The following is a 13,441-nucleotide window of genomic DNA, read 5'->3' on the forward strand; positions in this document are numbered from 1 at the left end:
CATAAGAAAAGACATTGACATGCAACACCCATTACTCAACTTGATCCAATTCTTTGATGTATGCCTTCAATTATCCATGCAATAGCCATTGTGTCAGTGAAAGGTATGGGTGGGGATCTACCTACCACACCCCACCACAGAGCATCCGCATAGCTGCTGAACTCTGTAAAACCACTATCATCCACTGCATCCTTCTCTGCCAGATACACAAAGTAGGAAGAGAAGATGAGCCCAAGGAATCCGATATATAGAGTTGTGATCAGTTCCTAGAACATGAAAACACTAACTTTTATTACAGAGCAGTCTTAAAAAATAAAGATTCTTCAATTATATTTTTTGCAGCTTTAGTGCTGGGTAGAAATGTCCTGATTCAATTAGATTTGTTCAGGTTTGATTCAGTTATCTTGCTTACACATTCACATCTCAATATTAAATGCGAATGCTGTATATTTTATAGGGTACTGCTTTATACGGATTCATCCTGAAATATTTATGAAAATAGTATTTGCTCAAAAGAGCCATTCATTTTTAGAATGGTGATTCACAGGTATGTTTTTGATTCACTACAAATGGCTCATTTGTCTATAAATCAGAATAGTAGCCTATGTTTGGACTTTGGGTAACACTTTATTTTACAGTGTCCTTGTTACATATGTGACATGTACTTACTATAGTAATAACAGTACATTTTGCATAATTACATGTAACTAACCCCTTAACCAAACCCTTATTGTACCCTAACCCTATAGTAAGTACATGTTGTTAATTATTATTACTCAGTACTTAATTATTATTTAGCATTATCAGCGTTTTCGTTATCAGTCTTTAATATATCACATATATTTCGGATTGATGCTGAATTTGTTACTTATAAATATTAATTTAACAACAAGGCATAGGTTACCTTCAACAGAACTCAATTTTCAAGCATCCACTGAAAATAGGCATAGAGTAAAACAGGATTTTACAAATCAATATTGTGCCAGTTCAAATGAAGATTAATCTGAAAATCTATATTTTCTCAACCTTAAAAATCATCAGGCAAACATTTATTTTCTTTATTTTTACGAGAGTGAAATTTCTCAGATTCCTAAAGCACTGGCGTCGTAATGGGCCATTAATCAATGTAATGGATCCTTTTCACACACTGAGATGATGCATTTGCAAAAGAATTAACACTGACATTCAAACATGGTTTTTTATTCTTTTGGAAAAAAAAGTGTTTTTTTCTGTTGGAGCACATGGGAATGCAAAAATAATCGTTTCTTCGCTCTCCTGAGTACCTCTATAGATATTGCATGCAATACTTTACTTCGGTATTCCAAATTGTGAAATATGAAAAGGCATATGCTTCACCTGTCGATGTAGGAAGACTACTGATCCAAGCAGCCGCCAGGTTCCTCCCTGTCGATCCACATGCAGCATTCGCAAGATTTGAAGGAAGCGGACTCCCCTGTCAACAACATCCCATGACTTCAATACAATTCAGGAGAGTTACTGTACATCTAAGCCTAATTTATCCTGTACCACAAGGGACAAAGAGACTTCAGTGACTTATATATTAAAAAATGAACCTTACCTGACAGCAGAGGTGGCAAATACCTGACCATTTGAGCCAACTGCCAATACAATAATGGAGGCCACCACCACAATCAGGTCTAGAACAAGAAAAACATGCCACATGTCGATAGCAACAACAAAATCAAGTTTAAAACCACTGTGTTTTTATGAACACACCAGAAAATACATCAAAACGCTCAGTAAGGCATTTTTGACAATTCATTCCCACACTCACCAATAACAGAGATGGGCTTTCGGGCAAAGCGAAGCCTGCCCAGAATTCCCACATATTTACTCCGGCATCCTGCTGACCACAGACGTACCACATACTCCACACCGAAGAACACTACCAGCACTAATTCCTGCAGAATGAAAGAGACAGACACACTGTGCTTACACAAAAGAGCACGGAATGCATATTATAGTGATATTATGTGCTCATGACAATGAGAAATGATTTAACTGAAACATAATGTGAGATTTACTAGAAGATAACAATGTAAGTATAAAGAGCTAATTGATTCGACTGAGATATAATGTACAATTCTGTGCTATAATACAACTCTGTAAGTATAGAGAAGTAATTTATTTGAGCAATGAGACGTCTGCTTTGAGAATGGCTTTAACAATAAAGCTTTATTGTGTGGAAAATGAGAATGGCTGTCATTGTGGAGCTCCTCGGCTAGATATTCCTCATGAGCAATATATTGCCTTTTAAAATATTTATGAGGTATGTCTAGAACAAAATCCTCCACTGTTCGCAGTGCACCTATTGCAACTTGATGCTGCAATCCCATAACCGAGATATATAATGACAGCTCTATGGACAAAGAGTCCATTGAATTCATCTTATTTGTAGTTTGCATGGCATTAAAGATTAATTTGGAATGCAGTTTGCAATGCGTAAAGCACAATATTAATATACATGGGATGCATGTAACAGATGCATATTAAGAGGGTTGTGTGAAAACACACACGGGTGGTTCATGGCCATGGCCAACAACAGCAGTTGCCCTTGTCTCCTTCTTAAAGAAGGGAAAACAAAGGAAGGCTGAGAGTCTGCTGAGCACAGGCCCTTTGAGAGCTGCGAGGAACCAGACATGTATGAGTTATGAGGCTGGCCGTGAAGCCCTCTGTCACATAAGCAGTCTGGAGAGCTGGATCCAGGTCTGAGAAGAGACTAAGAAGGAGCTTGGTCAGCTGCCTGGGGATGGCTCCTGGCACAGAGCCGGCCAGTTCGCTTGCCGAGCCTGTCTAAAGCGCCTCCAAAAAAGAAATGAAATTACAGGCATAGCCCTAGCCTGTGGGATCAGACAGAACATGAGGGGAGGAAAAAAAGGGAGTCGAACTAGCAGAGGTCACAGCATAGGAGAGAGGCTGCAAGTAACTAGACTGAAAGTAGGTCAACTCACTGTTTACAATGACAAATGCAGTTTAACATTTTTAGTAATATTTTAGATAAATAATCAGCTATAATAAATGGCCTTAAAAAAAATTATATATACACAATTTATGCAATCAAATAATATACAAATAATCCAAATAAAAACTCCACCTAGCTAAAATGATGCGTTTTTGTCAATGATTTCAAATAGAATAGTCACACATTATTATGTGCTCTTACTGTGCATCATGTCCGGTCTGTGTTTGAGATTTGCTTCATTTGGATTTAGTCTAAGTTAGTATTGCAGTGTTCTCAGTTCATCTTCCTGTATTTTCTTTGTTCATGCTTTTGTTACCGTGGTTTTTGATTTGCCTCATCTTTGTCATTTTAATTCTCTCGTTCAGTCCCTAGTGTTTCCTGTGTATATATAGCCCTGTTTTTGTGTCAGTCTTTGTCAGATCTCATCTATGTTTAAGTGGTTGTTCTGTCTCATGTATTCTTGAAGTGTTATTTTGAGCTTGTTTTGATCAAAGATCTGCAAGCGATTAGATCCTGCCTTTTTTGTTTTTTATTTAAACCCATTGCTGGCACTGTACTTAACCATTTGATACAATATATACATAACATTTTCTCACATTATCACAGTTTATTCGCTATACTTTAGAAAATGGGAATAAAATATGACAAGAACTCAGAGTTAAACTGTGTCAGAACAAATTCATCTTGATAATGTCATATAACTTTGATAAAAAAGTATATAATGGATTACAATCAACCAATCAGCTGTTAAATGTAAGTACACAATTATATAATACCAATTTAGGTTCACCATTGCAATGCTTAATTTTGTTCAGTCTGTGGTGTAAAAGGTTGCATTAGCAATTAAAGAAAAAACACTTAAGCAAAACATGGTCAGGTCAAAGTGTATGAATAATTTTGGTCACAAATTTTTATCAGTTTTACTCTTAGTCCACTGTATGAAGAACTTTTGGGTATAATATGTCACAGTTTACTTTATTTTGCTATCCTCACTTACATAAATGAACTATAGCGTCCTGCACCTACTAGTAAAAAAATATATCTGTTGTCTGAATAATTTTTGGTTTGACTTTGACTCTATATTATATTATATTATATATTCTAGCAGGGCCCATTTTGTTCTCTCCGTGCTCCTGTGTTCCTCTAATTAAATCTAGGCTTGTGATCACACTGACCAGCTGGCATATGAAAGGTCTGGGTGGATGGACAGTGGGCGACAGAGGCCATGGGATCAGTTTTGGGGAGGGGTGGTATAGGGTGAGAGGAAACAGGACCCCAGATGCAAGAGCCTCTCTCAGTTACCATGGCAATCAGATATCCCATCCAAAACGCAGCTGGAATGCGGTCGCCATGGGTGAGCAGAGGAAGGGTTCACTGTAATAACAGCAAGGGCCAGCTGACCCTTGTCTTCAATCTTATAAGATTACATTAAATATTAAAAAATGGACTTACTATGAAGCACGTGATTTGGCATTGAGTGACTATTTCTGTTCCCGCCTTTTGTGCTTTAGCCAAAGCAAACACTTGAAATCTGATAATAAATAATAACATTAACTAACCATTTACACTCTTGAAAAGAAAGACACAAAGCCAATATATTATTGGAGTGATAGTGTGTAGACTTAATGGAAATTTAAGGAACTAATGAGTTGATGGTTAAAATGTTGAAAATGACATTCAAAACGTGCCGTTTTTTAAAAATTTTAAAACTTTTTTTTTTTAGGTTATGCAAAATTTAAGAGAACATTGCATTTTTAAAATGTTGCCAACATTATGGGAACGTTTGCTTTGTATGTTCTGAAACATTTAAAAAACATTACATGACCATCCAACTAAGACATTTCATGAACGATAAATAACATTTTTGTCTTTTTTGAGAACATTAATAAAGACCAACATTACAGGAAGAATGTTAGCTCATAACTTTGAGAGAACCATACCATAATGTTATCTAAAGTTCCTAGAATGTTCCCTGTCAGCTGGGGTACAAGTTTGTAAAGCATGAGTGTGATTAAATAATGAAAGCATTTTCATTTTTGGGTGATCTTTTTAACTCTTCTGACTGAAACGTTATGCACTAAAACGCATTAATTGTTTGAAAAGATACACAGTTTTATCTGTAATCTCAGGCTTTTACATCCTGTCACACACAATAGAAAGGCATTAGCTACTGTGTTGGGGGAGGGTAACTGATTATGCAGTGTCTTATCAGTGCAAATGGGATAAAGGTGATTTGTCCTAACACCTCGAGCACCACAAGCGTTAGAAAATAATATTAAAAAAACTCCAGGGGTTAGGAAGTCATTTCCCCTCATAACAGTGAATATCTCTTCACGCAAATAGTCACAAAAATGGGCTTTTAGAAAGCTAAAATGCACTGGATAATGTTAAGTTTTAGCAGCTCGAATCACAAAAAGCTTAAAAGCTCTTTTGACCCAGGGTTAAAACAGTACCGCAAATTGTTAAAATACAGCAATAAACGCTCATTGCACATTCATGGTGGTTTCAAATAGAAAACATTTCATCATTATAGAGGCTTTTGTCCATTTTCAGTTTTATTAGCCATTCATGGGGGGCCTTGGTTAACACTAGGCTCTTACTGACAAAGAGAGAGACATCTGTCTTCTGTCTAATTAGGGGAGGGCTCTATCTATAGCTGATAATTGCCTGGAGAAGGAGTTAGCACCTCGCGGCAGGACTACTGTCCTCGCAACACCTAGAGACTGAGCTTGATGATGTGTTAGCACACTTAGCATATGGAGGAAGTTTGGTGACAGCGATGACACTTCAGGGGAAGCATGTGAGATCACAATTTCTCAAGGCGCGTGGTGTCGGGTCAGTACGGTGTCCTGTGTGACTTCCAGCACCCGTGTGTGGCGTAACGTCCTGCCGCCTACCACTGTTGCGCAGGTAATGAACAACCGCTGAGACTTCACCCCAGAAGTGTGACACGCACAATAGTCTTTTTTCCTCACAGAACAGGCTCAGTTAATAAGTGTCAGCAGCCTGTGTGTGGCTGTAAGTGGTGCTAATGTGCAGTAGCTCTCCCTGCTCACAGTGAAACAATGTCATGCTAATATAGATTAGCAGGGCCTGTCAAGACTCTTAGTGGTTGACACTTGAAAAAAAGAGTTGAACAATTGATCTAAGTTAATGATTAATCAGGATTTAGTAAGATTTGCCTGATAAGCTTTGGCTTAATTTACATAAGCACTTACTCAAAGTAAAAAAGAGAGAATTGGGGGATCTAAACATATCAAAAATACATGAACTCAGTGACTTTATTGATGAGCGTGTTTTTAATTTCTGAATTATTTTTATAAAATAATTTATTTTGAGGCATGAACTTGTCTTGAGTCTTGATTTTATAATGAAGAAAAAAAGCTAATAATTGAAAAGAAAACATTATTTAGTAGTTTGGCATAATCTTTATTTTTATTTTATAGATTTTTTTTAACAAAATGTGCCACTGTTTATTTATATACAAAAATCCAAAGTCAAGTGGTTCAACCAACAGAAAATGATATCAAAGAGAGGACCCTTGTAAACTGTCAAAATCAATAAATCAGTTAAAATATCACATAATTAGAACATTTTTTTCCCTTTTTTTTTTACAATGAAAACATAAAAAAAAAATAAAAAAAAATTAGATAACACTTTAGAATACTGTTCCGTCGTTAACGATTAACTACACAAGAACAAATGAGTAATGAAATATTAACAATCTAATAACTACTATTATCTAACAATAAATTCGGATTAACAAATTAAGTAATAGCGTTCAGTTGAATGCAGGAGTTCTCTATTAGCTAATCAGTAACTATTGTTTTTTCATATCTCCCAGAGGACTTAGAACTACTATACGCGTTAATTAATGTGAATAATGCATAATGTATAATTAATTCTAAAGTGAAGATCTTGGTAACCCATTAGTAATGACGCGAGTATTACTAATCCTTCAGAAGGAATTACTAATTATTTGGATCAGTATTCTAAAGTGAAAAGCACGATAGCGCCCTAGTAATGACTGAAGTCATTGTAAGCATTTCTATAAGGTTTTGGATAGTAGCTGCTTCTAAAGTTTTTACTTTAGAATTTATTATACATTATTCACATTAATTATGAACTTATTGTTGTTCTTAGTAGTCCTCTGGGAGGTATGAAAAAAAAGTAGTTATTAATTCGCTAATAGTGAACTACCACACTCAACTGAGCGCTTTTACTTACTAATTCATTAATCAGATTGTTTTGTTAGTTAATAGTAGCTACTAGAATGTTACGCATTTGTTCCTGTGTAGTTTTTCATTAATGGCAGAGAAGTATTCTAAAGTTTTCTCCAATAATTATAATTTGTGCACTGCACTCACATGTGTTTCACCATATGAAATTCACCACATGAATGCAAAGACTACATCACAAAGAACTTGGCACATGTGTTTTAAACTAACGTTTTTTTAATGGTATTTATTATGGACACTCATGTTTTTGATCCATAAACATCTATGTGCTGTAAATAATGTTTGATCATGCCTTAGCGAGTAGTTTGACTGCCATGAAAAGCTGTAGAAAGGGGCAAGTCTGCTTTTGTTTGCCTCAACAGCTGTGAGACACAATGTAGAGGGCCATGTCTCATTAAAATAGGGTGTGAACGAGGGGGGTAGGGATGACATGGGGATTGGGTCTAAAGGAAGGTTTCAGCCCTTAAAACAAGTGTTCTACTTCCTGTGAGAACATCTTTCTCCCTCAAGTGACTGTAGTATCTCCCCATGCTAAAAGTATGCTGTTTAATTTTTGATGATTGTCCTTAACACACAATAGACAACACCTGTTGAAAGCTTGTTAAGCTCAGGGCTGCCGTAGCCGGATAGCTAATCCGAAAGGGCCCTTTCTGCATCCAACCCTAGACTCCGCGGAATTAACTTGTGATGCGAGGCATCAGCTAATGAACATGAAGCATAGATTTAATCCCATTAGCCGGTGGTCGGACTGACCTCTGACATGCAGTCACCACGTTATAATCTCTCTCCCTCCCTTTCTCCTTTTTCTGCCAGCCTTGGACAATTGATTCTCTTTTGTCTCTGTTCCTCGACCTGTAAACATGCAGCATAAGCTTGCAAACAGGCATATTGGATGGGGAACATTGATTAATCTACACATATGGCATTGAGGCTCTGGACCTTTGACACAAATGCTAGCTATTGTTTTTGAGGATGGTATTGATTATGTTCATATTTAACGTAGCCTCTGTCAGGAGAAAATGCTTCGGTGAGCACATTAATTACTCGACAGACTGTGATCTGAATATTGATCAAAACAAAGCCTCAGATGCGCTAACGGGGCCTAAAGCAATTAATGCTGAGCCGAAACCCTGCTATGGATTATTGAAAAAAGTAAACAGAATGATTTAAGAAAGCCAGCTCAAGCTGCCATTCTAGACAACAGAACACCTTCGTCTTCTGTGAATTGAGCTGCTTGTGTGATATAGACTTTACAGTCTCTGTTTGCTGAGAGGGTTATCAGGCCATCAATTCATTAAGGCAGTGGTAGTACTTAAATTGAGGAGTGTAAGGAGGGCTGCCCAAGTTCCCAAATTTTACTCACTTTTACACATTTAAATCTGCAATGTATGCAATTTCACCTCCCCTTTCTCCTTCTAATGGATTTGATTGGCCAGTTTCGAGATTTAGATTATCAGTGAATAGCAACTAGTCCTTAAAAAATATGACTTTAGAAGGCCTGGAATAGGGCACACAGATAGTTTCATGTGTTTTTTGGAGCTTGACAATCTTCTCATCCCTCATTCCTGTTTTCCACAGATAAAAAAGGTGAGTAAATTATGATTTTTACATACATGCACACACACACACACACACGCACACACACACACACACACACACACACACACACACACACGCGCACACACACACACAGGGTTTTTTTTGTGAAATGTGGGGACATTCCATAGGCGTAATGGTTTTTATACCATACAAACCGTATTTTCTATCCCCCTATACTGCCCCTACCCCTAAACCTACCCAACACAGAAAAAAAAAAAAAAAAAAAAATATATATATATATATATATATATATATATATATGCTGGGCAATCGATTAATAATTTGTGTTTACATAACATATGTGTGTGTATAATTATTATGTATATATAAATACACACACATGCATGTATATATTTAAGAAAAATATAATATAAAATATATAAAAATATTTATATTTATATATAAAAATATTTATATTTATATATAAGATAAATTATATATATACAGTTTATACATGCACATATTTCTTAAATATATACACGAAGGAGTGTGTATTTATATATACATAATAATTATACACAGTACACACACTTTTATTTTGGACGCGATTAATCGCAATTAATCGATTGCCGAGCACTAATATATATTGTGTTCAATTGTTTATTTTCCCCATCTCTGAGTCACTTTGGAAAAAAAGTCCAAAACTGGAAAAAACATAAATGAGAGTGTTTCTTTTTACTACATTATATCCTCTTGGGACCCAGGAATATACTTTTGTCCACTAGTGGACATTATATTTTAGTGAATTTCTCTGACACATACATGTCATAGTTTTCAGCCTGGATGTCCTGTAAAGAGCACATTCATGACTTTTCAACATCTCATGTTATGGGGTTTCTAATCAAATGTGACTTTCTGTTGCAAAGCATGGCATTGCTTTCATACATGTCCACTGTAGAGGACACCAGTATTTAAAGCATGTTTATCAGCATTTTGGGAGACACAAGTGAATAGGAAAAAAAAAAAAAAAAAAATATTCCTATGAAAAATTGTATATTATTATGAAAATGTTGCCCCAAGAACATATGCAATATGTGGATAAGATACAGTGTATAGATACGTTGTATTGAATGGGACTACCCATTATGGCCATTTTACCCACATATTGCATAAATTAAAATGGTATATATATTCATTCCTTTATATCTTTCATAACATAGTTGAGAATCATCTCTATACAAAGTTTGGTTTAAAAAAAACACCTACAAATTGAAACCTAAAAATGTATTGTTTCAATTTGTTTCATATGCTCTAAACAGTGTAATGACATGAATATTTTTTTTTTACTTTTTTTTTTTTTTAAATAAAATTCAATCCATTGAATAAAATCCATTCTCTGGTTTTCAGGAGGATATGGTGACAAAAATGTAAAGCCACTGCAACAAATGGAACATGAATAATTATGAACTGCTGCCCTCTGCTGGACACTTACAGAGAACAAGCTAAACAATGAGCAACACCAAGAGGCTATGTTAAATGTGAACATAAAATTCTATATCATCTTCAAAAACAATAAATAACTTTTGTGTCAAAGGTCCAGAGCTGTCATATGCCATATCTCCAATCAAAGTTTTCAATATCATGTCGCCATGCAATATGCCTGTTTGCTACTTATGCTGCCATTTTACCAGGTAACAGAGACATTTGAATCAATTGTCTATACTCCAAAACCACCAGGTATTATAAACCTTAAAATAAGCAACACAATAATTTAGATTCATTTAAAAATATTTAACACACTGTAAGTCTAAAGCAGTGAGACTCACCACCCAGAATAGTGTTTTATTAGCCAGTGTTTGATACTCATCAATGGTGGATAGCACACTGAGGATCAGGCAAGAAAGCACAATGAGGAATCTGTGGAGGAAGAGGAAGAGATGTCATTTTAACATTTAAATAATAAAAAAGTGTGTGTGTGTACATGTTTTTCTATCCCGGTGGGGACTTCAACAGGAATGCCCACTCATGGGGACTTTTTTTGGAAAATGTAAAAATGAAGAACATTTTCTGTGATGGGTAGGTTTATGGGTAGGGTTAATGTTGTGGGATATATACAGTTTCAGCATAAAAACCATTACGTCTGGAGAGTCCCCACAAAGACAGTAAACCAGATGTGTGTGTGTGTGTGTGTGTGTGTGTGTGTGTGTGTGTGTGTGTGTGTGTGTGTGTGTGTGTGTGTGTTTGTGATTTATGAGGACACAAATTTGTACAATGACATGGGTATTACACTGGCATTACGACATAAACATGAAATATGAGGACATTTCATATGTCCTCATATTTAAAATAGCTTTAAGGTTAAAACCTCAAAATGAAAATGTCCTGATAATTTACTCAGCCCAATGCCATCCAAGACGTCCATGTGTTTCTTTGTTCAGTGGGAAAAAAAATTAAGTTTTTTGAGGAAAACATTTCAGGATTTTTCTCCACACAATGGACTTCAATTGCAACCAAAATGTTGAACGTCCACATCAATGCAGTTTCAAAGGGCTTTGAAGTGCTTCAAATGGTACTGCGCTATCCCAGCTGAGGAAAAGATCGGTCATTTTCTAAAAAAAATTCAAATGTATAATTTTTAACCACAATTGATCGTCTTGTGCTGGTCTGCAATGAGCCAGGCATTACGTAACGTACGCTGAAAAGGTCACGTCGAACGTGAGCGGAAATACCGCCCCATTGTTTAAAAGTGTGGAGAAGGAGGATTGTTAAAATTGTATTGTATGCTGAATGACATATTTATTATTTAATTTATCATTGTTTTACCTGTTTTGTTAAAAAAGCGTTTGTATTAGTCTTCGAATGTTCGCTTTGTAAAGAATGAGGCGGCACTTCTGCCCAAGTTCGGCGTGACCTTTTCAACGTACGTTACGTAATGCCTGACTCGTTGCAGACCAGCACAAGACGATCAATTGTGGTTAAAAAGTATATACATTTGATTTTTTTTTTTTAAATGACCGATCGTTTCGCTAGATAAGACCATATTCCTCAGCTGGGATCGCGCAGTACCATTTGAAGCACTTCAAAGCCCTTTGAAACTGCATTGATGTGGACGTTCAACATATTGGTTGCAATTGAAGTCCATTGCGTGGAGAAAAATCCTGAAATGTTTTCCTCCAAAAAATTAATTTCTTTTCCACTGAAGAAAGAAACACATGGACATCTTGGATGGCATTGGGGTGAGTAAATTATCAGGAAATTTTCATTTTGAGGTGAACTAATCCTTTAATAAACATAGTAATTTATGTTTATTTCAAAATGTAAAAATGCTGAATGTTTTCTGTGATGGATATGTTTAGGGGTAGGGGATATAATATACAGTTTGTACAGTCTAAAATAATTTATGGAAAGTCCCAATAAAACATGGAAACCCAAGTTTAGGTATTGGGTAGGCTTAAGGGTTGTAGAATATGGTCATAGAGAATAAGGCATTAATATGTGCTTTATAAGTACAAATAAACAGCCAATATCCTAGTAATATGCATGCTAATAAGCAACTAGTAAATAGTGAGAATTAGACCCTAAACTAAAGTGTAACCCTTTCTTCATTAATCTGCATGGCATGTCACTTTAGGAAATGTATCTTTTCTCAGATTTCACAGACTATAATAGTCTGTTCAAAGAAATCAGAACATGCAAAAAAAAAAAAAAGTATTCTATAAAGGGTGCAAATTGATTTCAAAACCCCCGCAGAATCTACAATACTGTAGATTAAACACATTACACATAAATGTTCCTTTGGAGAGAAAAGAGAGTTTGTTCACAGACATTATGCAAATAGTATATTTTCTAATGTGCTTTATTCTTAGGTGCTTGTTGGTTTGTTTTAGCAATCATCATTTCCAACAGCATATTTTTGGTACATCAGGTGTGAAAGTCATCTATTGATTTAATTAGGAATACATTTAATCTTGTAATTAAAAATGGGTTTTAATCTTCGACTGAAATGCTAATTGCTAATACGCAGCAACAGCTATTTCTCTGTGTTTGTTTTTGGCAGTGATGCTTAACCCATTACAACTGCTCAATCAGCTCAATAATTCATCAGTCTGACTGCATTAACAATAAAAATGAAACACCAAGAGGTATGAAACCCAGCTGCCATACAAACAGTGCCCAGCTGTTGCCTGTCATCACAAATTCAGAGGGAGGGACCAGAGATGTAAGTAAACATGCACACATAACCGATGGCTGCCTGACAAATATCTATCTTATTATGTAATCATTACTGCTGAATGACCTTGAATCTGCCGCAAGCAGTCTGTGAGAGAAGTTACATGTCAATAAACATGCCACAGGCTACTGTACAATGCAACAAATAATTGATCTGCCAATCCACAGCGGTTAGTCAGGGATAATAAAAACAGCAAACGACTGTGTTGCTCACAGCAATTAGAGGTAAAAATCAACAGAAAATAATCAGGGCAATGAGAAATAGTATTTTGAGGAGTGGAGCTAAACAGAATCAAATTTGCATGAGGTTATTTCAACTATTCATACCTGCAGAGACCATAGAAATGTATAATATTTAATCAGCAGTTTTGAAAATGTTATTTGGCATCTCTTTAAATATTTGCCTCTTCTCTTGTGTCTCAGGTATGTAGCTGTAGTAGTGGTCAGCAAA

General features: G+C 35.8%; 1 protein-coding gene across 1 annotated transcript in view; it reads right to left on the reverse strand.

Moving 5' to 3' along the window:
* The window catches only part of kcnq1.1 (potassium voltage-gated channel, KQT-like subfamily, member 1.1), a 45,124-nt gene that overhangs the window by 24,782 nt on the left and 6,901 nt on the right, over window positions 1-13,441 (reverse strand). Inside the window, 5 exon segments of the mRNA XM_079802592.1 lie at window positions 126-266; window positions 1,357-1,453; window positions 1,580-1,658; window positions 1,796-1,922; window positions 10,587-10,677. Of these exon segments, the coding sequence (XP_079658718.1) occupies window positions 126-266; window positions 1,357-1,453; window positions 1,580-1,658; window positions 1,796-1,922; window positions 10,587-10,677 (535 nt within the window).

Source organism: Gobio gobio (assembly GCF_949357685.1).
Source record: "Gobio gobio genome assembly, chromosome: 2".
Taxonomy (NCBI): Eukaryota; Metazoa; Chordata; class Actinopteri; order Cypriniformes; family Gobionidae; genus Gobio; species Gobio gobio.